This window comes from Numenius arquata, chromosome 2, assembly GCF_964106895.1.
Source record: "Numenius arquata chromosome 2, bNumArq3.hap1.1, whole genome shotgun sequence".
NCBI classification, from domain to species: Eukaryota; Metazoa; Chordata; class Aves; order Charadriiformes; family Scolopacidae; genus Numenius; species Numenius arquata.
The window spans coordinates 103111001-103138029 of NC_133577.1; the positions used below are offsets into that span (position 1 = coordinate 103111001).

A 27029-nucleotide genomic window follows, 5' to 3' on the forward strand; every position below is an offset into this window, starting at 1 on the left:
TAGGTTACACTTGTTTTCCAACAAGCACCTAAGAAGAAATTTTATTTGAACATTCATATGGCCATTTACACTGACTTCTACTTCCTGGGTCATCAAAAAAGTTAATAAAAGAATACCCAAGCCCTGTGCCGTGGCTGCAGACATACCTGGGGCTGCCCGATTCCGGTCGGAGAGACTTAGAATGGCTGCACTGGGGGCGAGCTGTGTTGCTCTCTAGGGTTTCCTCTGAATCTGAGACTGAGCAGAAAGTATCTACAGAACTTCAATAAAAAAAGGAACACCGATTTTAATAAGGGGCAAAAGTAACAAGTTCAATCATGAATTAGAAGGATAAGTCTAAATTAAATTTCTTCTGGTTAAAAAAGAAACAAAGAAAAGAAAAAAGTGCCAGTGCATCTTCACTGTGCTCAGCTAGTCGGTGTGTCACCAGCACTCCTAGGCTCGATCTAACTCAGACAGGGACCCACCGTTAACTTTACAGTCAGACCTTACTGGAGGTGACAAGTTCGACTAAATACAAATACTCGTGTAAATGAAGTCTTCAATTAAGTCTCTATAAAATAATTTCTCAAAGCAGAAACAACATTTTTACTCATGTGTTGACTGATAAAAAAATGACAAGGTGAAAAGTATGCTAATAATTTAAGCTAATATTTCTCATTTCTATTAAATTGTTAAACTACAGATAATCCTTATAGTATTTTCAGTAAACCCTGTTGCAGTTTCTAGCTGAAAAAAATACTCTGAAACAAGTGTACAGAAAAACCTCATGTAATTCAAGAGGGAGCACAGAAATTTTGGAAGTGATCAAGGTATAAACAAAAACATGAAATGGAAATTAGCATCCAAAACAGCAAAATATATTTAAGCAATATCACAAATACACGCAAAAAAAATCTATTTACAGATCTAAAATCGGTATGTCTGGTAAAAATCCTGCCACGAAAAAGTATTTATACACAAGAATTTTAACCCAGTTACACCGTCTACTGCTGGCAACAGAGCTGCTTTACAGCCAGCACAGCATTAATTATGCCTTTGCAAAGTAAAGGGAAAACTTAATAAAGGTGAAGAAATTGTTTCCAGGAAAAACTTGAAGGCTGGACAACAACAATGGCATAGGCATACAAAGCATAAGGAGCTGCAAATACGTAACTCTGGTAGTGCAAAAATGAAGAATGGCTTTTTTCCACAATACTTGTTCAGAGAAAAATACTACTCTGAATTTGCAATTCGAATTCCTTTTAAAGACTTAAATTTGTAGGACTTAGTGCATTTGCACGTTTCAGCAAGGCTGATATTATACAGGAGGTAAATGAAACAAAGTCAACATAAAATTACTGCAGTGATATAAATTTATAACAAGCTTTATAACGAAATGTCTGAATATACAGTACAGAGACAAGCCTCAGAAAAAAAAAAAGAGTTTAGATATTCGCCATCCAGACAATTCGCAGGCATGTTACCGCTAAAGAAAAACAACTTCTATGTAACAATAGCCCATGTAACATTCTTTGGAATTGGATTTACATATCTCTTTCAGGGAAGAGCAGAGGGATAACTCCTCACTCCCCACTGGGATTAGGAGCTCCTGGTGCGTTGTCCCTCGGGCACACACCTGGGGCTGGGCAGAGACCGGTTGAGGGTGTGCGAGTCCCAGGAGCCGGAGAAAAACTCCCACCTGGGAACAAGGGTCAGGTTAGGATGCCTTGGTATTAGTCGGTGTAGAAGCAGGGAATTAATACTGTTGAATTCCTGAGGCTCACCATCCCACACCCTGGGTTTTATGGTGTTTTGAAACACTCAAGACAGTGTCTTTGTCCAAAAAGGCCTCACAGTTTTGAATGGCTGTAAACATTTCTTTTAGTTTAAATCAGCATTTTCACCATGCCTTTGCCATTTAACAAAATAATAAAATCAAAAGCAGCAATACCTTAGCTCATGTTAAAACTATTCCAAATTCAGAAAACTAGACTACTTTGAGAAAACTGAAACAAATCTGCAAACATGGGATTAGTTTTGCAAATAATCTTTTTGCTGTATTTTTAGCTGACTCTTTATCTAACTTTCAGCAAACTGCTAAAGACCACCCGGTCTATCCTAGAGAAAATTCAACAGTTTGATCAGTAAGCTGAAAAATATTTAATAAACAGAGGAAAAAGATTAGCACCAACTGGTTTGCTCTGCCCAGATCCGGGCCCATCACTGCACTGCAGAGCGGACACGGCTCACACTGCCAGGACAGGTCAGGAATCCCCACACTTTTCCTCTTCTCCTTGATGTACAAAAAGAAAGATAACGATGATGTCCATAAAAATGTTAACAGTAACGGGTACAGAGTAAGATTTACCCGTTATAATTAGCGGGAAGTGCTACGGCTGATATTCAAAGCTTTTCCAAAACAGAAAGGACTAACTTCTTAACTTCCAAACGTTCGCAGGGTGACTACCGGGTATTACAGTGTTGCTTTACAGGGACTTTGTTGAAAATTTCCAGTGCTCAAGCTGGAACAGTTTATGATGTGATCAGATGAACTTTTACTGAAATAGCAGTCAAAATAACGGTGATTTTACAAACCAAATGTTTGCCTTTATGAAATCTTTTTTCTCTATACTCAAGGGCTGTTGACCAGAAATGGCTGAAAATGACTTCTGCAGAGGAGGCAGCACTGCTTTTCTACAACCTGACGGATGCTCATTCAGCCTAACTTCAAGTATCCAATGTACGAGCTTGAACGAGGAGCTTATGTACTCAGCCCAGGCTCCAGAGGACAACTTAGAAGTGCTCTAAGGTCATTCAACAGACATAAAGGATTTGCTTGCTTGACCTTTAGCATACGAAAGCAAAACCAAAACAAATCTAATAGGCACAATCACAGGAAAATTAATCCTAAAATAGAGATCAAGTTAGTCCTCCTCTGGAAATATTTATTTCTCTTTGTTAATGAGCAGTGGAGCAGTTCAGGTCACTGGTATGGACTCAGATGTCCAGCTTTCAGATATCTGAATTTAAAGGAGATGACTCCTTAAGGAACTTAAGTTGGATACCTGAAGTTAGACGGCGCGATTACCCTCTGTCCTTACTGAGAAGAGCCACCTCTCAAATCCATGACAGAGCTGCAATTACAGCATCTACTTCGAGACACCCCATGGACCTGAGTCATGGTAGGATACCTCATCTTATCTCTCATCTTTACCCTCTTTTCACTTTATGAAAGGGGATAAAGAAAAACAAAGTTGTGTAATATACACTAAAGAAGAAACTTAGTAGCTGTCACTTTTAAATCCTGCAAAGTCCCCATTTTGAAGTTGGTGGGCGCAAATTACTTTGGTTATTGCAGATCTCATAATTTAATCACACATTTTATTTTCAGGAGTTACTAACGGGTATCAGTATTAGCAGACTCTCTAACTTACCTGGCTAAAAAGTTCAAATGGAATTAGAAAAAACCTTGACGGCAAAGACTTAAAAAGCTCCTGAAGTCATTTCAGTTCTTTAAATAAAAAAATTAATAAGTTATATTTTAGGCAAATATCAGCTAACACCTAACATTTTTACTAAAATACTGATGGAAACAGAAAAAAGTAAACTCTAGGTCTACTGGATTGCACATACATATGCAAAAAAACCCACTATAAATGGAACTTAGTCGATTAGTTGTTTCACTCCTTATTTTCTGCACTTGAGAAAACAAGACCAGAAAGCGATGCAGCTTCTCTGACTGAAGAGGAAAGACGGGGGCAGGACTTCTAGAGTCCCATCCAGCTTTGTAAATTGAAGGATTAAGATTAGGACCTTGGGGCTGGGAGAAAAGAACTGAGGAATACTCAGGATTCACTCCAGTCCTAAGGGAATAATCTACTCTTTCTGACAAACTTTGCTCATGATTTTAATAGATAATGAACACAGCGGTCTGATCCTGTACTCAGCATTTTACAGAATCAAGGTCTTAGGCACAGCAAAGACTTCAGACAAACATGGAAGCAAGGCAACACTTGTATTTCCATCTTTTATGTATGGATTTTTTTCTTTGTTAAATTCCTTGGGGTTTGTTTTTTATTTTTTTCTTCAGGGTAGCTTTTCAGAATAGAAACTAGTAAACACCTGGAAAAGACAGAACCACCCTAACAGGTGAGGGAAAAACTCTCAGTGCACTTTTAATTCTATATATGAATTAACTACTGGGAATATTTACAAAAAAAAAAAAAAAGAAAAGATCACCAGCAAGATACTGAATTTTGAAAGTAACACTGAAAGTTTTTAAAACTGCACTTCAGAAAACATTGTGCAAGCAGCATCAGAACATTAAAGATTGGTCTGATTTCCTTGTTTTCTGTGGCAAATTTCCACTGATGGCAGTAGAGAACTGAAGCAGGGGCTGAAGATGTAAAAGGAAATAAAACTAAAGATTCTTGGTAGCTACTTACCTACAATTGGCTAGTCACTCGTCTTTTTTTTTTTTATTTATTTTTGGCTCAGTGCTGTTTTATAATACCCTTGACCCCACCATAAAATTTCATGGACATATACATTGATTTGAGTATTAACTTGGTTCCTTTCCTGTATTTGAACCTTATAGTGGCTATAAATGGCACGCTGTAACATTCACAGGAGCTGCTGTCCATCAAACTGCTGACTCTGAACAAAGACTGCTTTAAGTAACGCATGTGAACATGTCAACTGTCTCCAAAATGCATGGTCATATTAAATAAGTCTCTTACACAGGTACATACAGACCAGTAACAAAACTCATAGTCCTACCCTCTTCTGTTTACGACTGCAGTTTCTAACAGTTGCATATACCGTAGCTGCTCAAAGAGCTGAATAAAGTGAGTGTAGCAGACTTTTTCAGAGAAAAATAGTCATATAAAAAGTTGCAAGTATAGTGAAGTGAGAAAGTTCCCAAAGCTCTCACTTAATTTCCTCTTTGGTTCCTAATTAGGATTTGACGAGTTTGAAACCCTGTCCTGTGTCCAGCACTGTGGGAAGAAACCAACTCATTTTCAATCTTTTCAAGCACCTAAAGCAGGCTTTACAGACCCAGAAGAGATTGAGACCACAAAACCAGTTTGCCAAATGTACTAACGGATAGGTGATTCGTGGGAAGTATATCATCCAGTGCTTGGCAACATCGCTGCCCGTTGGCAAATGCAAAGTGTAGTCGCTCCAGCGTTTTGACACACCATACATCGCTTTCACCGTTCGGCCCTTTTCTGACCAGCTGATGTTGCTGTCGGGGTTACAGTTGTACTCAACCCACTGCCTGGTGAAGTCCCCAAGCTGTGGAGGGTCCGCTTCCTCGATGTCTACAACTCTGGCCATCTCTGCTCCTTGCACGGCAACATACTGGTCATTTACTTTTCTTACTTCTTTAACCCAAGGCTGAGAATTCTCACAGTCTAAAACGATGATGAGTCGAGAACAAAAAGTGCTGTTCTTTTCTCTCCACCACTCCAGAAGTGTGTCAAGTCGTAAAGCATCACCTCCTGCCACAAGGAAAAAGTATTTAAGATTAGCCAGAAGAAACAGAAACCTCTGTAGAATTTTGACTGCGGGTTCCAAAAATTCCTTATTTTAACAACCTGGACAGAGATAACAGAAGTTTTCAACTGATCCTCCCTGCTTGTAGATGTTGCAGATCTCCAGAGAGATATTAACTGATTCCACCTGACTTGCTGTGGCAGATGAGGCCTTTAACTCACCCTTGATTAAAAACAAAACCAAAACCCAACCCCCTCCCCCCGCCCAAAAAAGAACAAAAAATCAAACATCAAACCAACCAACCAACCAACAAAAACCCCTAAAAATCCCCCCCCAAAAAAAGAATTCCCTTACAGGGTGAAAGAAATCACAGCCTGGTGAAGGAATCTGGAAAGAGCTAAACAAGGGAAGAAAACCTGAAATAGAGTTTATTTTGTATTCAATTCTTAATAATTTTAATTGGAAAAAACCACTCTTTTTAATATGTTTTTATTAATATTAAAAAGGACTCCTCTTTTAAGGAAAATAGAGGACTTTTGAACACAGCACATGCTAACAGTTTTGAAGCACAATGAGAAAGTCACCTACAGGCATAACCATCGCTTTGGCTTGAAAAAGTCATGGGACCAGAAATGGAGAGATTCACTCTACAGACACAGATTCACTCTACAGACACAGCTGTCTTCAGAGCTTCAAGAAAATTTAAATTGGCATGGATTTACAACTCAATGAAACAAAAACCTCACAGGAATTTTTTCACAATATTTATTTCCTATCAGCTCAGAAAACACTTGCAACTAGAGTGCCAAACTTCTCACGTTCCATCTCAGCTCTTGCTCCAACAATGCTCTAAAAGAGGAGATTGTAATTAAACCAAGTTAACTGCAGCAGGGAGTATTTCTGCTTAAGTGTAATGGATAGCACAGGGTCTATGTAGCTTTGAAAAGCAGGCTACTTGCCCAAGTGCCTTGCAAACAAGCGAATAAATCTCCATTGGCTCCATAGTGACTCCTAATGTGAAGAACTGATATGGCCAGATGTTGGCAGGTTGGAGGTACGATACAGATTTACAACTAAAGCACTCTAGTTTGAAAATATCAACTTTTTTTTAAAAAAAAAACCATGAATTTTAGAAGAAATGTAGAAAAAAGTGATTAAAAATAACTGCATTTTAATTTTAATTTATTTTCATTGTGGAATATAAGTACATTTAGCAGTGTTTAAAATCCTGTTAGTAGGCATTTAACTGCACAGATGAATCTCAAATGGAACAGCTGCATATTTCAGCATTTATATTTTTACCTGTAATGGGTGACAAAAAAAAGTGCTTCAAATTAATAGCTCAGAGTTAAAGCTTTGAGCATGCTATCTCAGTCACAGTAAAAGCAAAATTACTTTCTCAAAAACAAAAAAAGCAAACTTGGAAAATTCAAAGAAATTCTTAATATACAAACCCACAGTAATGACTTGTCTTGGTACATGATCCCCAAATTGCTGTAGTTATTTACAAGCAGAGACTTACATAGAAGCAGTTTCCCTTTTGTAGGTAAGCCTTCTGTGCCAATTAGCATTAAAAATGTTTTTATTTGTTCATGTTTTAAAGGCTTATAAATAAACTTTATTTTAGTGTAACTATGCAGGGCTGCAGGCGATTTCAGAACAGTGGATAGAACTGCCCAAAGAAAACCATCTCATCCTTCACACACAAGCACATGCTCAGCTTCTAACCCTACTGACCTCAAACACATGGAGTCATCAGCTGGCGCAAGATTTACGCACCAAGCTGTGTCAGAAACCCATGCGTCTGGCCACAGCCGGCTCTTTGGCAGGTTTCGCAGGCAGCCAAACCCACCGTTTCAGCAACAAGAGACAAAGCTTCATCAGCCCAGCTCTTGCCTGTGCCTTCACTTGGAAAATGTGACCTCCCAGGTCGTTTGACTGCTCATACTTTATGCATGGCTAGTTAACAGTTTCTTTTATACACCACTGTGTTACATCTCAACTTCCCACAACAGAGAAACATCACTAGTGAACTCATAAATCCAGTAAGCCTCCTTTAAAAGATGTCATGACAAAGCAAAGATGACATTGCTACTGCTGTGTCACATCACTGCGTAAGCTGGGGGTGAGACACTACTTTTTCTATTAGACCCCAACGTTGTATTTCATTGTTACCATCTCGCTTCATCCTCTCCGGAAGTCAGAGGACGGTACACATTCATTACTGGAGCTGATGACCAGATGTTCCATCTGGCACAAAATGCCACCGTCCAATAAATTTGGTACAATTACACAATCACCTTTTCAGTTTATGCTCCAGGTTACATTCAGAAGCAGTGCTATCTGGACGGAGTATCAGGTTGCACTCCATGATTTATCTAAAATTAATCACAAAAAAGGATGCAAGACGTGTAGGACGTGTCAGCTGCCTGTTCCTCTCCTTTATGTGGCTATACATATCTCCAAGTAGAAGCTGAAGATGTGGTTGGACAGAGAACCAAAAGAGCTTTGTAAGATAGTTGAACACCATTGCATTTACACACTGTATCTTTTAGCACAGAAAGTTTCTTTTTATTTTAACAGTTACCTTGACCCTTATCCTAAAAGTGAACCAAACCAGGTAAACATCCTGCAGATGGAAGCTGACCTGTGCCCCAACATCTCAGCACGACCACACGCAAAGCTAACATCTCTCTGCGCTGCTGAAGAGCACATGCCACTGGAGAGAGACTCTTGACAAGTAGCCAGGAGCTGGCAGGCAGAATGCTATCCAAGAGAATTAACTCTGCCCCAGGAAGAAAAAAGGTTGCATCTTTTCAATGTATTTACTACAAGATTCACTTTCTGCACACAGCAACCTGGGAAGGTCAGCTCCATACAGCCGGAGAGGGAGGCTAAACCGACCAATGACTCGAAAACTTCAGTAGGTTTACCAAAGAATACAGTTGAGATAGGACTGCCCGTTATAGAGAGATCAAAAATGGGCCAAGAAAAGTGGAAATGGTGAAGTCTATGCCAAGCCTATGATGAGGCATTAAACCGGCCCTTTATACAGGGGGTCTGTAGCCTTGAGGCCACATGGTGACTCCCAAACTCTAGGATGTCAGCAAACCATAGCTGTTTTCATGATACAAAGTTTGCTGTATGTTTGAAGACCTGCTTTTCTAGTGTGGATCGTGTAGCTGTCTCCTGTTTCTTTTACTGATTCTATATTTTACCAAAAAAAACAGAGCACATGACACAGTGACACAGAACACTGTATAATTCACTCTGTCATGTCCAGGGAATGAGAAGAAACTATGCTTGTTCATTACAGTGAAAAAATATTCCTCAAAATACAGGGGAAATCTGTCTTTAGAGCAGGAGGGGATCATTTCCACTTTACTTTTCCAGAAAAAAAAAAAAAAAAAAAGTGATCTTTCAAGTTAACTTGTTGACTTGTAAGGGGAATATGAAACCATGTTTAAACTTGTTTAAACTTTAAACATTTGGGGTCAACAATATTCAGACAATTTTGAGGACAAGTGCAAGATTAGTTAGCTGGAAAAGGATTTTTATCAAAGTGACTAAATACTGAAATGAAACACAAGTTCATGAACACACCTGACTGTCATACAGAGCAAGGTAAGTAAAGAGCTGCTTCTTTACATCAAGTGAACTGGATACAAAAGGGTCCTCTGCGTTTCTCCGTTCTCTCCACGAGCAGAGGTAGTCAGCCAGCACCCTTGCCTATTTTGATGATTCCTTGTAGCCCCTGAATCTCCTCACAGCCATGCTCTTTATATTACCCTTTCCTTTCTTCCTTCCCTGCCAGGAGCTCGTATAAACCTGTTCGCCAAAGACTGGTGGTTCTTTGCCATTCTGGACTATCAGATAATAAATGCGACCAAAACTTCAAAGTTTTGCAAAACACCATGATTTTTTACAGAAAGAATTAATAGCTATGGAAAGTTTATCAATACCAAAACTATTAATAAAAAATTCCCCAAACAGTTACCTGCCAGTGCCCATTCACCAGTGCCATGTGAGTGACCACTGTAGTATAAAATGTAGGTATCATGCCTGGGTCCATCTGCCGTCCGAAGTTCAAGAAAAGACTTGATTTTGGAGTGGAGGGTATCAAAGGTCAGTCCGCTCGTAGAGTAATCACAACCATAGGTCTCAATCATGTGATAGGCAAAAAATCTTTGGATGGCGTTAAGCATGCCAGTAGACCTCAGATTTAACTCTTGTACGTGCTCAGGTGGAAGAAGAGTTGGCTGGCCATCGGGACTAAAGAAAAGGAAAACAGCTACAATTATGATTTGTAACTATTTCACGCGTAGTGGACTTCTAGCAGTTGATGATTATTTTTTTCCCCTGTGCATATTTCCTCTGCTATGAAGCAGCACTGTTATAAATTCAAATTTACTTGAAATTTAGTTTATAAACAATTCAAAATACTGTATTGGAGTGAGGGACCCTATCTCCCCCTTCCTTCTGTCACACTTCTTCACTTCAAAGGGTAGTCCTTACACAGCCCCGTGTTATTCCTGCAGCTGAGATGCAGAGGGAGAGAGGAGCTGTGATGTGAACGTGCTGGTGGGCTCCAACGATTTCATTAAGTCCCACTGAAAGAGCACTGCCTTCAGATGGGCATTTGTTCACACACAACTGGAAAGAAGCCCAGGGAGAATGAATGTTAGTCTGCACAAAACATCATGCCAACTGGTTTCCAATAATAGACTAAAGAGAAATCCAAGTAGCCGTTTTGCTCAGATATTTTGAATTAATTTCTCTCTATTCCAAACTAGCTGTTATTCGTTATGGTACTCAGACAAATACAGTAATTCTTACTTGCGTGTGCTGTTCAGATGCTGATCTTTCAGTATAAGAAATATGTTTCAAATGATGGTATTCCCTGCTTATAAAATGAAAGTGCTACGAAAATTACAAACTAGAATGGAACAAACCACGTACGTACAGATATGTGTGTGTGTATATATGAATATGCATATATAACAAAAGAGTCCCTGGGTTCCCTGGGCAATGGACAGATTTTCTGGATGAAAATACGGAGATGGTCTTACTCTACTAATACAAAACATGACTTCTGGTTTTTATATATATCTCTGTATGTATATATGTATGTATTCTTCATGTATTTTGTTTGCCAGTCAGAGTGTAAAGCTACCTGCTTTCTTTTTCGGTCTTGCTAATTAAATTTTGTACCTCCTCACCTGTCTAGTGCCTTCATGAAGGCTAACGTTCCACTACTACAATTGTATTGAATACATCCTCATTACTGTTTGTCAAGCAAGCGAAGACTGGGCCCATTACTGAAACAGTCAAGCTTTGTTAATAAGGAAGCTTAGTTCTGTCAGGTCCTAAATAGTTGCTCAAGGGTATCTCATTCACTCAGAAATTAGAGGGAACTGCCAGAGCCAGAGTAAGATAATACAATGAAATAATGAAATTATTGCCATGGAAACAAAAATAATTTATTTCTATTGTAATGTAAATTTGGAACATTTATTTTTTTTATCCCTAACAATAATTGACTACATAGATATATTTTTTGTAAAGAGTGCACAGCTGAAGACTGTAGATCAAAGCTGAGAAAATTTCTTTTTACATTATTTTACACTATTTAAGATACAGTGATCTAAGATCAGCATGCTACCTTCTGTTTCTTTGCCCATTAATTTTTTTTCCCTGTCCACCGAATCCATCACACATACTGCAAGCTGGGCAGTTTTCATAAAAAAGGCACTTCTGTTTTTAAGCCTCTCGTTTCAACTTACCACTCCGCTTCTCTTGTAACTCAAATAGATAACTTATACAGCTCTTGTTTTATCATTTAGCAAAAAAAAAGGCACACACACCATTTTCCTTATACCGCTGAAGTAGTATTTGCAAGATTAAAGCTTCTAGGAAAAACACACAAATGGGCAAATAATAATAGCATAATCCCTCCACCCCCAAGCATTTCTCACATGCTAACAACTATATTGCAACATAAATCAGCTGTAAATTCACTACCAATAACTGACATGTAGTCCACTCACAAATCCAAGTTCAATGTCTTAAATGTAGATATCATCTCATTTAATAGAAGTCAAAATTGTTTTAAACGGATCTGTCTGGTTTATTAAATCTGTTATAAGATATCTGCACTCCATCAAATGCCCCAGTCCTCCTTTGCATGAGATACGGAATGTGGAACATGCCTATGCATGATTGGTGCGTGAAGCATTCGTTGGCTTTCAAAAAGCAAATTAGATACATATAAAAAGGTGGAGCTGGAGTTACTCATTCCTTTTGGAAGGTGAGGAAAAGGAAAATTACAGTATCTGCCTACTATTAAAATCTGCATGTTAATTATTGAAAAATACAAGCAACAGCACTGCACTGCCTCTACGAGCTAACAGTACACTTACACTACCGTGAAGCTGAAATGGGCGGTAACTATACCTGCAAAAGTTGGTGGGAATGACGACAGCATACCCAACACATGTTCCGCCCAAGCAGTTTCCCAGCTCATGGAAAAGCCCATGAGCCATGGACTCCAGAGGTAAAACGATGAGAAACGCGCTCATGAAGATCCCATTGGTTGGCTAAAAAGAAAACAGGCAGATTTAGGTATTGCATGAAAAATCCCTTCTATCTGTTGGTTACAGTTTTATGAATAATTCCCTGTGTCTGATCAAACATAATTGGGTCCTGAAACATGCAAGTTATTATACTTAATGTATACTTATTTTTTCACATATTACACTGTGAAGTACTTTAAAGACACATGAAACGCCAATTTTTAGGGGTCTGGGTAAAAGGTGGCTGGTGAGCAGGGCTTACTCTTCTGAAAGGAATGCATTTGAAAACACCAACAGCACAGAAATTAGGCTTAAAAGCCCTGATCATAGCTTAGCTTTACCCATTTAAGCAGGAAAACTGAATGCCACAAAATTATTTACAGGCATAAAATAAGTGTATCTGCAAATATCTGCAGGATCAGGCCTTAATCAGTACGTACAACACAGAATATTACGTACCTAGCATCAGATGATAGCATACTATATTGAATCATTAAAATATAGATTTAACTATTCCTGCTTTTTAATGCCAGGAGTTTCTAAAATATTCTTTGCGGAATACTATGTATCACACAAAAGATGACTTGTGAGAACATTTATGAACATTACTGCAATTAAAGACAATTCTTTATCAGCTACATAAACATCAGATGAGAAGAGACATCCGCTACGTGACTCTGTAGCCTTCACGCAGCTTTGTGCACTGAGCTTTCCTGTTTTGTAGGTAAAAAGCAATTTTGGAAAGGATTACACTCACTGATACATAGATGATTTCTGTAAAAAAAAAAGTTTCAAAAGTTCAGTTTCAACCACTAGCACTACTATAATAAAAATGGACTTCTGAAATGCCAGCTGTCAGTGAGAGGCAGAACAGATACAGATTCATTTTAATTATTTTAACACGATGTGACTGGGTTTAATGAGGCATTGAATGCTTTAGGGAAGGTAGAAACAGTATTATAATATATAATTAACCAAGTATTTTAATATCCACGGTGCAGCTATTAAATATTAAAGTTTGTTACGTAGCAAATGAAATAAATTCACAGCTATGGATTTTGGTGTTGAGAAGAGTCCTGTGGCCTCTGACCACAAATGTATTTTATTTGCCTTCTTTGCATAAACCTATTATAATAATGTTTTTTTTAAATCTGGATATTGCCCTATTGTTTAGCACTCAGTGATTTGATGTGGACTAGTAGTTCGCTTAACACATAGACAAAGGTAAATAACTCATCTATATTCAGTTTTTAAACATGTAAATATTACACAATTTAGTCTGAAAGAACAGCTTTACCCATCTGATGTGCTTCCTGCCCTAAGGAAGAATACTGGTTGCCATTATACTTCTGCTAGAAGAATTTCACCTATGTGTCCCCGAAATGGTGACAGCAGTACTTTTAACCACAGTACTTTTAACCACAAATAAACACCAGGATATGATATTAAGTGATAACTATATTAACTGATAGCCCTATTGTCAAATAAGTGGTAACTGTTAACTGATAGCATTATTCTCAAATTCCAACATCTGAAACCACTATAAAACTGTATCTAGCTCCAATTATGCTTTATACAATTAATGACAAACAAAAAGTTTATTTATTTATTTAGTTTCTAGCTTTCAAGGACACGAGGATGTGACATTGATGCTGCAGGACATTCATGTTACAGAAGCAGCACGGAGAGTCTCCCCTTACCCACAGCCCCGCACGGCTTAGCACAAAAGTGCAATTAATACCCTCACTGACTTGCCAACATTTGAGCTACAAAACTGGTTCAGATATAACAAGTCCATCCAGAGGTGACAATGCCAGCCTTAATTTCATGTGGTATAACGTATTTTGATATTTTGTGCTAATAATCTGAATCTACAAGGAGCAAGGTGTGCCTATGAAGCGCAGATACATTATGGGAGATTCACAATCGCTTTTACACACATCATTTTCTCAGCCATCTCATTTTCTTAGCATCATTCCACATACATAGAATAGAATCACAGAATCATAGAATGGTTTGGGTTGGAAGGGACCTTAAAGATCATCGAGTTCCAACCCCCCTGCCATGGGCAGGGACACCTCCCACCAGACCAGGTTGCTCAAAGCCCCATCCAGCCTGGCCCTGAACACATGCCTTTCCCTGCCCAAGTGAGGACAAGCACAGAGAAGCATTCACACAGCGATTCTCCAGTTTTGTGTCAGAGAACAAGGATTTTCAGAATTAATTTCCCCAAAATCCACACAACTACCTGAAATCACCAGAAAACAAGAAAGCTTGAAACAGTGTAACAATTATGGTGCAGCCTCAACTTGTTTGTCCATAAGGAGAAAAAAACCATACAATTAGGACAATATAAATTTTGTTTCAAATGTATCAGCAGAAAGTGCTCATTTTTGTTGCTCAGTTTTTGAAATGCACTCTGAAAATGACAAGGACTCAAGAGCAGCAGCAATAAAAACTTTCAAAGATTTGGTTAGCTCCCCTTCTACAGAAACCTTGTAAAACATACAACTTCGATGAAATAGCAGAGCTCTCTAGCTAACTTAATTTCAAGATTTGGAGGCTTACTTTTGCAACGCTAGATACCAGAAGGATAATTTGCTTTAAATTAAAAAAAAAAAAAAAAAAAAAAAAAAAAAAAGGAAGACTTGGATCCTGCAGAAATTGGAGTGCTTGTCTGGAAAAAGCTTCTATTCGTGATTGGTTAGAGGATTTTCTAAACCTTGGAAAGACCGAACGCCTGGACCAGGAAGTATTATAATGCATTTTTATGACAAATTCAGCTTTTCCATCATATATAAATATGATTTTTCTTGGATGTTGTTAGAGCAAACTGCTCTTACATTGCATTAGTGTTTTGATCCCAGTGAACACATTACAAAATAAAAAACACTTGCCCATAAAAACTACAGCTATCATAATATCCTAATGAATACTACTATATTATTCCTTTATATAATTTTATTGTAAGAGTTTTCTACCAACATACCATGTTGTTCTAAACAGTCCCTGCATTTTCTTAATCCCCTAAAACACACACAAGTTATTAAGCCTACAGAGTGTTCTGCAATAACACAACTTGAGATCATCACAAAGACGAATACTTTTCACCAAGCTTCTGACTGAGTCTGACTTCCAAAGAAAAAAATAATTACATTTAATTGCTGAAATTACTCCTACTAATATGAAGATGCTGGCAAGAAAATTCATAAATACTTGCGAGATAGGACCCTACAGAGAAACTGTGAGGATCACCTCAGTGATGCATCTTGCTCTGTACCCTGCTTTTAGTTCATACCAAGTATTAAAGAGGAATGGGAAATATTATAGTGTTATGAATCAACTCAGCTCCATCTGAAAGGTTCAACTTCATTTAGTGACCATCTTACACTATGAAGTAGGAAAGTATTGTTAGTATGGATATTTCACATGTATAGACATCTATCTAATGTAAAGATGCCGGCACTTGCTGTCAGCACCTTTTCAGCAGCTTTGATTTAGAAGAAATACATCACTAACAAATATAAGAATGATTAACGATGTTTAGAGAAGCTCTTTAGTAAGACAATAAAGTATTTTAAATCTGTGCTGCAAAAATAATGGCTGGTGGCGCTTTAAAATACCTAAACTATAAGAACTTGAAATGGCAAAAAATAATATCTAATTAAATTAGTAATTACTGTAAATCTGCAGATTGGTCCCTCTTTTAAGATAACAGCTAAGATGCCAGGTGGAGACTGTCAGCGCTTCAGTAAATCCAAAAGATTTGGTGACTGGGCCCTACTGGAGCAGATGGCCACGGATGCATAGGTGAAGCCAGAAAGGGATTTTGTTCTTTCATCTGTTCAATTCATTTTCATTCTGGTTTTGCCTGCGCTGGCAATGTCAGCCTGCGGTACATCCCTGTCCTCTGAAGCGCCCGCCGATTCCAGACAGACCACTCAAAAAGCAAACAGAAGACGGAGACCATCTCAGCAAACCCACCCAAAACACGAGAAGCCGTTTCATCTCTTAGTCTTTGGGGTTTTCGCCTTTGTCTGTCTTCTAAATGAACAGAAAATACGCAGCGTGTTCTCATTTTAAACAATGTAGAAAAGGTAAAAAAAATCCACTTCTCGCCTCTGATGACTGAAATGACCGACAATAAAAGCTTGGTAAGATTCACTACTAGTATTATCTTTCCACTTTCTTTAGCTTTTCAAGCAACATTTATTGTTAAGTGTAACTGTTAAAACACCAGAAGAATTTAGAGGTATTTTACAGCCAAGATACATAATTTTATATTCACAGATAGGACAACTCCAGTCCTAAGGAGTAAACCACGACTGGAAGTGGAACCATTCTGGAACTGTATTTAAGAATGGAGCATTACTGATGTGTGACTGATGGAAATAACGAGGAGGAAGGAAAAAGAAAAAAAAAGAAATGCTAGTTTAAACTGGAAGCCAGTTACAAAGACCTATATAAATGCCCTTCTGATTAAAACAAATAAATTACTAAACATATGTCAACTAAGCTGATCACAGAATCACTGAATGGTTGAGGTTGGAAGGGGCCTCTGGAAATGGTCTGGCCCAACCCTCTGCTCCAGCAGGGCCACCCAGAGCCGGCCGCCCGGGATTATACGTAACAGACCAACCACTGAGGAGCCGTACAAGCATGTCTTTGTGTATTTCCAAGGAAAATTTCTGCTCTGCTTTCCATTATCCAAGCTCAATAATAGTTACCTGTTTTTATATATCCATATACACACAAAAGTAAATAGAAAATAAACAGTTTTGCTTAGCTCCTCTGCAGTTAATTCTGCAAAAGCAAAGAAGTACATGCTCCATGATGGAGAAGGCTCAGGAGAAAAAGGATAATGTGATAACTAATCTACAAGTATTTGATGGATAGTTTATTCCAAATGAAAACGAGGTATGTATATTACAGGTCAAAAGAAGCTTAAAGACAAAATTTGTAAAGTTACAATGTAGATCAACTAGCAGAGGAAAGAGTCTTACAACAAGCTATTGAATGAAAGAATAGTCTCTGGAGAACAATAAATAATCCATTACTCTGACTATTAAAACAGCACTGGGAAAATATAGAAAATAGTTCACAGAAAATAGTTGTCATGTTCACTGGCAGACGGATTTAATGTGTTACGTTTCCCATCCCTGACTCCTGTTCTAACCACGGGAAAGCCTGTGCTTTAGTCTACGTGCATTTGTCCCAGCAAAACCAGAAGTGGTTGTCAATTAAAAAACACACTAAAAGGTTTTCTGATTTTTTTTAATATAAAAATTTGAATTCTGAAATCAATGAGACTTTGACAACAAGCTCAATACATAAATCAGATACTTGAGACTAGCAATGAAGAACATTTTTCTCTTGTCACCTGCAATCCCCTTTGTGACCTTGGGCCCGGGGCAGGGGTGGTGACAGCAGCAAGGTGTGATGCCACTGGGGACGTGGGCAGGCAGCCAGAAACAGCCTCCGGCGGCGATGGGAGAGCCAGAGCCAGGGAGGGCTGAGCACTTACTGCAGAGAGAAAGATGGGCAGCAAAAATAAACAGGACAGGCGGCGAGTTTGAGAAAGAATGCTGAGCAGTGAGCAAGGGGGATTTAGGACCCGGCTTAAGAGATGATGAAACAGAGGGGAAAAAAGGGAATAGTAATATTATTGCAAAAGAAACTGAACAGTGTGGTTGGCGAAGAAATAGTGAGGCACAGATATGCAAGTCAAATCGGCAAGGAGGGGAAAACTGACAGTGAGGAAAAGAAAGGAGGGAATGAAAGATGACCAGGCAGTGAGGAGAAAAAAAAAAACAACAAAAGTGGCGACGGCTATTTGAGAAAATACAGAAAGAGACCAGAGGATGCAGCAGGGCCTCTGGGGGGAAAAAAGAACAACAAAAAAATAAACTGGACAAGCAAAGCTCGAGGGGGACTGGATTAAAAATATAAGTCAGGAAGAAAAGCAGGGGAAAATGAAGAAGAAAGACTGCATATGATTTTCATTCTAAAAGGTTATTTAATCTGTGATGTGTATGTGCAAGTAAATATAGATGTTACTTAGAAAACTCCTTACTATTCTGAAAATAATCTTGTTTTTAGAGAAATTAAAAAAACTCACCGTCTTCAATTTTATTAAGGCAATGTAAATTGATCTTTCAAGAAACACCAGGCAATCATACCACAATAAAGACTACAAAATCACTAACTCTCCCCAAAACAAGAAAAAACTCATACATACAACAAACTAACTGTCTGTTTAAGTACAAGTACTCCAGCATATCATGAATACTATTATTTTACTAACCGATAAAATTCACTAAAAACAAGAATAATGTACTGAAAGTACTTCATTCCATTACCTGCCGCTGACATAGTTCATTTTTCTCTTGGTAATATTAAATATAAGTCTTCCAGGGATAATAATTCTCTTTGGCCAGTAATTCGGAAAAACTGTACTGTTACTTTAACACAGAGCACTTAACAAAATCTGATTTTAAATTTCTGAGAAAAAGATTCCTACAAACCTTTCCAAAATCTTTGCTTGCAAATTCCAAGACTCCCATCTGCAAATTTTTCCTCATTTTATTGGCTTCTGAAAGAAGTAATGGCCAAATCATTTGCATGACTTCTGCTGGATCTTGTCCCATCCAAGAGCCTAATTATGGACAGGCACATGTGTAATCGCTGAAATGAGTAAGCTGGAGTTAAAGAGTCTATTGATCTGACTGAAATTACTCACACAAATGTAAAGGCAGGTGCAGAACACTTTTCTGCAGGAATTTTGCAAGGAAAATTTCAGTGTATTCCCACCAACAAGTCAAGGTGTTTTTCCATTCCAATTAAAGCAGGGATTATTCTCAGAGGCAGACAAAGCCCCAACTGAAACATGCCCCACTGAAAAGCTGTTACTCTACTTGTGAATGCAAACAGCTTTAACAAATTAATTTTACACTTCTCGTGCTTCCTGAGCTATCTTCCAGTTTCAGACAGACCTGATGATTCTATTCTCCATATTTAAAGCTTGATCTGTTGGAGAGAGACTTTGCTCTCAGGAGCCACAGATCTTCCCAAGCACATACTGAAGTACCAGGAATAAAGACTTTCAACCCATGGCTTATTACAAGGCCTAAGCTCCCTGTAAAGAAAGGTCTTTGGCCAACAGGGCTTCCAGCCTCGATAATTCTGCATGAGTCACAAAACTACTGTGTGTGCAACAGTGAGTTAATTGACCCCACATTAAAGGCCCTTCCACAAAAGGAGATTGGATGTTTTTCTGGCGATTTTAATCAAATAGGATACTTCTAGCCACCAATTAGTAGACAACTATCTCTTTAGGTCTTGACCTTCCAGACACTTGAGATTTCTACGATGCACAGATGTAACAGTTATTAAAAACATTAAAAGTGCATATATAATGTGCCTGTAACAAAGTTTTCCATGAAACAGAATCCCTCCCACCACTCCATTTCTGGCTGTAACGTTAACACACACAACTGAGCTAGACTTTTTAGGTGCTAGGGTGAATTATTTGTAGCTGACTGTTAGAAAGTACCTTTCCGAGGCTCGGGATTTTAGCCATTATATAGGAGGTCAAATGGCAGACCATGAAGTGATTTCAAGCCACCTCTCTTATCAAATGCAGCATCATTAAACAAGCTTTCAGTACATCCTCAGAGTTTGGAAAGGTATAAATAAAAAATGCTTTACCTTCCAGGTGACACTTAACAGATTTCACATATAATTGGCACTTAGTAAAATGACTACACAAATCCCAACCTGAAGTTGCAAAGACTGAAAACTGTTAATCTTACACATGCAAAAGATGTCTTAAACAAAAAATGTGAGCAAACACATTTTTAGGAACAGGTGACTGAGGAATACTTGGCATTCCTAAGAGAATGTAAGGAAAAAATATGGTGAAAATTTAAGTAAAAAATTTTTCCATAATACAAGAATGTAAGAGTGGCTGTATTAGGCTGCACCAAAGGTCCATCTAGAAGAATGTCTGGTCTCCAAAGAGGCCATATGGATACCTAGGAAAGACTGTTAAGGACAGGCCAAGCACATATTTCCCAAGTACTCCAGCCACTGGTGGCTCAAGGACTTCCTGAGCCAGACGCGGTTTCCATATAGTATGTAAACCTCAGTGAATTTGTTTCCATGACCTTGCCCAGCTTCCTCCTGAGCCTCTGCAACCGCTCAGCACACACAGCCATGACGTGCCATGATACACAGCCCCAGAGACAACTCAGCGCTGCTTGAGGAACTATTCCCACCTCTCCGGATCCAACCTGCTTCTTGCCAACCTGATTCTTCTCAACTTCTGCACTGGAACTGATCGTTTATTGTCTCTTACTGTTTACCTTTTCCCACATCACACATATGTTATATATTCATCATGTTCTCACTTAGTTTTCTCTTTCCCTGACCGAAATGTTTATTCATTCCCTCCACATAAACTGTTACTGTGTCTATAATGAATTTTGTCACCCTTCTCTGAACCTTTGCTTGTTTTCTTATCTATAGGATGGCAAGTAAGAATTGCACAGTTACTCAAAACGGGGAAGCTGTGGATTTATACAGTGGCATAATGATACCTCCAGTCCTTTCCTAATAATTCCCAATATATAATTTGCTTTTTTGGCCACTAAAAAACATTCAGCTGATGTTTTCAAGAAAAGGCATCTAGCACAGCCCAAAGATCTCCTTCTACCACGTACTGATGTCACCAGCTTTTTTCTGCAGCAAAGTTTTCTTAAAAACAAAATGAACCCAAACAAACCCCTGAAATCCCAACCCACTAAGTATTTAGCAATAACTATTGCTTTTTAAAGAGGAAAGGCAGAGAGTTGTCTCTAACAGTCTGTTTTGCTTCTTTAACTGTTACAATACATAATAAACCACCATAAAGAAAGTACACATTCACTGGAGAAACTTGCTTGCTGCATTACTGTTGAGCTTGTTAGATCTCCTGAAACAGCAGACTCAAAAATCCAGCAAAGGATTCTAAAATAGAGTCTTGAGGCCTTGAACTTCCCCTGAAAAGAAAAATAAACACTAGTTTCCTTAAGCCTCTAGAAAAAAAACCCAAATGCCCTGCAAGAGGGTAAATTATGTGCTCATGTACCATTGCTTTCTTCTAATTATTTTGAAACCTGACACTATCCAGAAAAATAAAGAAAAGGCCAGTTTCCTGCTATCACTATAATAAATGATACATCCATTTATTAAATTATATTCTGGCCAGGTCTGATAAAGTATTTCATCTTCTGACAGTAGATTATATAAGCACAGTGATCTGCAAGGCAAACATCACATCTTCTGAAGTAGGAATTATTTTAGCTGGAGACAACCGCATTCATAATCTTAATCTAATTGATTACTAGAAATACTTGATGAAAGAAATATAAATACAGTAAAAGAAATGTAAATGTAATTATCTACTAAAACTAAACTATTATAATAAAAACCTGAATTTCCTGACAATTGTAGGTATTTTGTCTGATGCCTTTCACTTTTTGCAACTACAATTACTCCTTTTCCCACTGAATAGGCAAATACACAAGCTATCAGACAGAGGTGATGAGCAACACCTTATCTTATTTGCACACAGGATGCCAGAAACTGAACTCAGCCAATAACAAATATTAAGATTTTAGATGCATTTCCAGTTTGCTTCTTTGTGAACGGTTCTGCACAAGGCATTCCACAGCACCCCAGCATTTCTTCAGAATTAGAGAGGACTGAAAATTATCAGACATGTTAACAGTTGCAGTTGTTTTGAGGCAGTGGACAGAGACAGAAAAAAATTACAAAAATTATCAACCAACATGAAGAGAAAAAAAGTAACAAGATGGGTGTGAATCCAGTCCTCCTTGCTTAGGGACACAACTTGCAGGAATGAAGCAGTCCTTCCGCAGGAAGTGCCCCTGTGCTTTAAGCAGATGGATGGAGAGAGTGAGTCCTTCTCCTGAAGATTCTGTCCAAGGCTGGTGGGTGTACCTCCCTGCAGACAGGTTCTGGGGGCCACCATAAGAAACTGCCTCTCTCCAGTGGCTCTCTGGGCAGCTTACCCACTCGATCTGTTCCGACCGCTTTGTTAGGAGCAACTATGTGGAGTGAATCCACGCAAGTAATTTTAAAACTATGTAATTATTAACTAATATGTCTCAGGACGTTAAAGGAGGAGAGCAAGGAGAGAGAAATTAATAAGGCTATCTGATAGAGATGGTAAAAAATTGCTTTTACTGGAAAAAATCATCTAGCATATAAAAACTAAAGACTAGCATTTTGATAAAATCACACATTTCTCGTAAGAGAAAGTATGGAAGTTAGCAATATTAGCATGTTGATATTCCATCTTTATTGTTTCTGTCTCCCAAACCACTTTCCCATTGCATTGGCACCTTCACTTTCTGTAAATACATTTTGGGGATTTTTCCTACCTACTTCTTTTTGGTTCTATTTCTTCCTTTTGTTCTTTCTGCAAGGCCACACACTATAGCTATGCATGCTGATATTTTTCCAAAGAAAGAGCAAAATTACTTAGTCTTCCTCCCATGCTTGTCTGTTAACCTCTAATGCTCTTCATGCAAAAAAACAAACCAAAACCCCAAACCAAAAAATCACAAATCTGAATCCATACCAAACAAAAAAACCAACACAGAAAACCTCATAAAATATTTGTAAATCTTCTTTTCCACCAAGTTCTGCAACACCTTTCATCCACAACGTTATTCAATCTAAGAAAACCTGCAGGAATGGGCAGTAAAATGTTTTGGAAACACTATGGAGACATCTCTGTAAACTGGATCTGCCATAAATAATATATAACTTTTATGTGTTATTATTTTATATATACATGTAATTCACATAAGAGATGCATGGGTGCAAAAACGATTGAAACGATTGCTGTCAGTTTTTAGATAAGCTTAAAAAAACCCGCATACACTAAACTCCCTTTTCACCCTACTGCAACTGTGACAGTACGCAATGTACTTTACCTTGGGCACCGAACAAACATTTTGAGAGAAACATATGTTTTCTGCTAAAGAAAAGACAACGTCCCTAATTCAGAAATGGAAATAAAAGTCAAAAACGTTGTGTGGTTTTAAGAACTGGTCTTTCAGAGGACATACCCTGCGGTACACTAACTAGATTTGAAAATAAGACACTTGGAGCACATACTAACAATTTACCACTTTATCACCTGACCTCTAACTCCACATTAATGGTTAAATGCAAAGCAAATTTATTGAAAATTACATTCTTAAAATGTGAATTTGCCTTGATTCAAATAAAATTGTCCATAAGAAAAGCCCTCAACATAGCGAGCATTACTAGGGTTCAACACAGTGATTTACTCTGAAGACAAGTTTTATGGCACAATGAATTCAAAAGCAAAATAATTTCCCAAGTTAGTAAACTTAAAATACTTTGCAAATACTTTGTAAAATACTTCTTTTGCCCCAGAAGCATTAATTCTTCCCGTTCTGCCCACATAAAGAAGCTGGTATGTTCCGGTTGCCTAACCAGCCACAGACAAGGCAGAACAAAGTGCTAGATTTGAAGAGCATGCTGGTGAAATCAAGGGATTTAACTTCAAATTGCTGAGCCACAGCACGCCATCAAATGTCGCAGGAATTTTAAGGAGCCAACAAGTCTCAGGAGCATTCTCAAGAGGGAGATTAAGATAAAGAGATTATTATTTACCTGCCAAGAAACGGCTCCCAAAACAGCGGTCGCGACAAGACTGAAAAATACGAGCTGTTCCGAAATTAAACAGAAGTGACGCATTCCTTTAGATGCCATAATTCTGTCAAGGCTGTTGTTTTCTGCGCGGTGGGTATAGTATACCTTGTGACAGTCATTTAGTTTTGTGTGAAATCCCCACAGGGTTATAAAAAAAATCACATGGCAGATCATCCAGAAAATTCCAAAAATAGAAAACCCAGGTATCACAAAATACCAGAGATCCAAATCACGTAGTTTAAAGGCTGCAAGAATGAAAAAGATTAGTTCAATGACTCCAACTGAGATGACAGAAAGCCTTCTGCAAATTTTACCACGGTACAAGTAGGGCTTCCATCGTTCGGTAACTGAGAGTCCACTGAAGTAAACGTCGAGAAGGGGATCTGTAATCAGGCAGCTGAAGAAACATGCCAAGGCGAATGGGTTTGTGGGGATCTGCAGTGATGGAAAAAAGAGTAAGGATACAATGGCTCCAAAAATTGCCAAATTTGGAATTGCCAAAAAAGACTTCATACGTAAGTCAATAATCAACATGGCCAAAGCCATGACCAACAGAATAATACTCATAGATTTTTCTACCAGCATAGTTGTGCTGGCAATTGCAAATCCAACTAGCTCCAAAAATTCAACTGTTGTCAGCAGAGTCGGTCGATGATGGATGCAACCACAAATCCTCTCAACCAAAGCACATAATATCCTTAAAACAATGGCGGAGAGGAGCAAATATTTAGTAGCTTCTTCTTTCACATCTGTTTTGAAGGCAGAATTATTAAGAAAACAGAGAAGGCCAAGCAAAAAACCAAACCAGAGATTGGAGAGACTCAAACTTGCCGTTTCCATTGAAAAATAGTAGTACAGTATGCTGGCAATTCCAAGAACAAAGAGCCCCAGAATAAATATTACCAAAATCAGTGCATCTGCAGTTTTTTCCCACCTGACGTAAAGGCCCATGCAAATGGCAACCAGTAGGTTGATTCTGGCAAGATAGCCAAGGTATCTGACGGATGAATGCATGTTCACTTCTCTGTTTGCTTCTTCCAGCCTTGTCATTGCTGCATAGAGACAATGACTAACACAGTAACGCAGTGACCTACACATGTAAACCGCAGTTCGGGGGTTCTACCCACTTGACTGAAAGTAAATATTTGGTTTCATCCAACAAACACACTGCAGTCGTCGCCTTCTGTAGTATCATTTCAGTAACAGTGGTCCAGAATTACCAAAGTCCTGGAAGAAGAATTAAAAAAAGCTTTAGTGGCAAATAATTCCTTTTAATCATATACAGCATAAACATGACACAGCCTTTCTCACCAAGGAGTTTAACATTTAAATTAAAAAACACATTGTAAAGACCAAGTAAGGGTGTTGTTAAAGGTCATTCAAATTGGGGTCATTATTAAAACCAATATAAAATGGGTTCTGCATAAATCTTATTTCATAATTTAAATGAGAGGAAAAGGTAAACCAAACCTGACCTGTGCAGTTTTTCCATAAAACCCATCCATTGGGTATTTATATTAGATATCTATGGGTATCCAAAATATTGCTATTATATCCATTACCTCCTAAAATAGTTTAATATTGTTTTAACACATTGTTTTACCTTGTTTTACCATTACATTTGGAACATTCTCACTTTATACTAAACCTTTTCAGTACGCTTTGCAAGACTTTTTTTTAGTAGTCAAACAGCTACAGGATTTACAAAAGAACTTAATAATCGGTTAACAAGCTTAACCCACAGTAAATAATGAAAAAGGTTATTATCATCATCTCCATTTCACAGAAGAAAAGTGGAGACACAGATGTATCAACTGCTCTGGTAACACTTTCAGAGAGTTTTCTTCATGTAAAATCGAAGCCTTCATTTTCAACCCTCCAAGCCACTTTTTCCCACCCTTCAAAAAAAACTCAAGCAAAATGACCAGGATAAATATTATATTTAACACAAAAGCACCTCCTACTCAAATCCATTTGACCAACATGCTTTGCTTTTTAATATAGTATAGGAGCAGATAGTCGTGTGTTTAGGGGAATTTTGTAAGAAAATGGGGCTAGGCAGATTGCACTGGAGATCATTACTATTTTACAGGATAAGCTTGTGTCCTGGTTTCAGCTGGGATAGAGTTAATTTTCTTACTAGCAGCTGGTATACTGCTATGTTTTGGATTTAGGATGAGAATAACGTTGATAGCAACAACTAAAATATTAGCGTGTTAAGTAGTCAAGGACTTTGCAGCTTCTCGTACTGGCCTGCTAACAAGAAAGTGTTCTTGGGGGGCACCCAAGAAGCTGGGAGGGGACACAGCCAGGACAGCTGATCCCAACTGACCAATGGGATATTCCATACCATATGATACCACACTCAGTATATAAACTTGGGGGAAGAGGAAGAAAGCCAGGGGGACATGTTCAACATGATTATGTTCAACATATTCATCAGCGACCTGGACGAGGGGACCGAGTGTATCCTCAGCAAGTTTTCTGATGATACCAAACTGGGAGGGGTGGCTGACACCCCAGAGGGCCGTGCTGCCTGGAGACCTGGACAGGCTGGAGAGCTGGGCAAGAAAGAACCTCATGAGGTTCAACAGGGAAAAGTGTAGGGTCCTGCACCTGGGGAAGAAGAATGTTAGGCACCAATACAGGTTAGGTGTGGACCTGCTGGAGTCAAGTTTTGAAGAGAAAGATCTGGAGGTCCTGGTAGACAGCAAAATGACAATGAGCAAGCAATGTGCTCTTGTGGCCAGGAAGGCCAACGGAATCCTGGGCTGCATAGGGAAGAGTGTGGCTAGTAGGTCAAGGGAAGTCATTCTCCCCCTCTACTCTGCACTGGTGAGGCCACAACTGGAATACTGCATCCAGTTCTGGGCTCCCCAATTCAAGAGAGACAGGGAACTACTGGAAAGAGTCCAGCGAAGGGCAACGAGGATGATTCAAGGACTGGAGCATCTCCCTTATGAAGAAAGGCTGAGAGCTGGGACTCTTTAGCCTGGAGAAGAGAAGGCTGAGGGGAGACCTTATCAACGCTTATAAGTATCTAAAGGGTGGGTTGAAGGAGGAGGGAGCCAGACTCTTTTCAGTGGTTGCCAGTGAGAGGACGAGGGGCAACGGGCACAAGCTGGAACATAGGAGGTTCCACTCAAATATGAGAAGAAACTTCTTTACGGTGAGGGTGACAGAGCACTGGAACAGGCTGCCCAGGGAGGTTGTGGAGTCCCCTTC

The 27029-nt window shown here is 38.7% G+C and overlaps 1 protein-coding gene across 1 annotated transcript; it reads right to left on the reverse strand.

Moving 5' to 3' along the window:
* Positions 1-757: 757 nt before the first annotated feature.
* On the reverse strand, positions 758-25033 carry TMEM168 (transmembrane protein 168). The gene is made up of 4 exons (XM_074168517.1): positions 23766-25033; positions 11935-12077; positions 9479-9753; positions 758-5486 (listed from the first exon to the last, which is right to left on the reverse strand). Exons 1-4 carry the CDS (start codon positions 24900-24902, stop codon positions 4939-4941), a joined length of 2103 nt encoding a protein of 700 aa, XP_074024618.1. The 5' UTR covers positions 24903-25033; the 3' UTR covers positions 758-4938.
* Positions 25034-27029: the final 1996 nt, after the last annotated feature.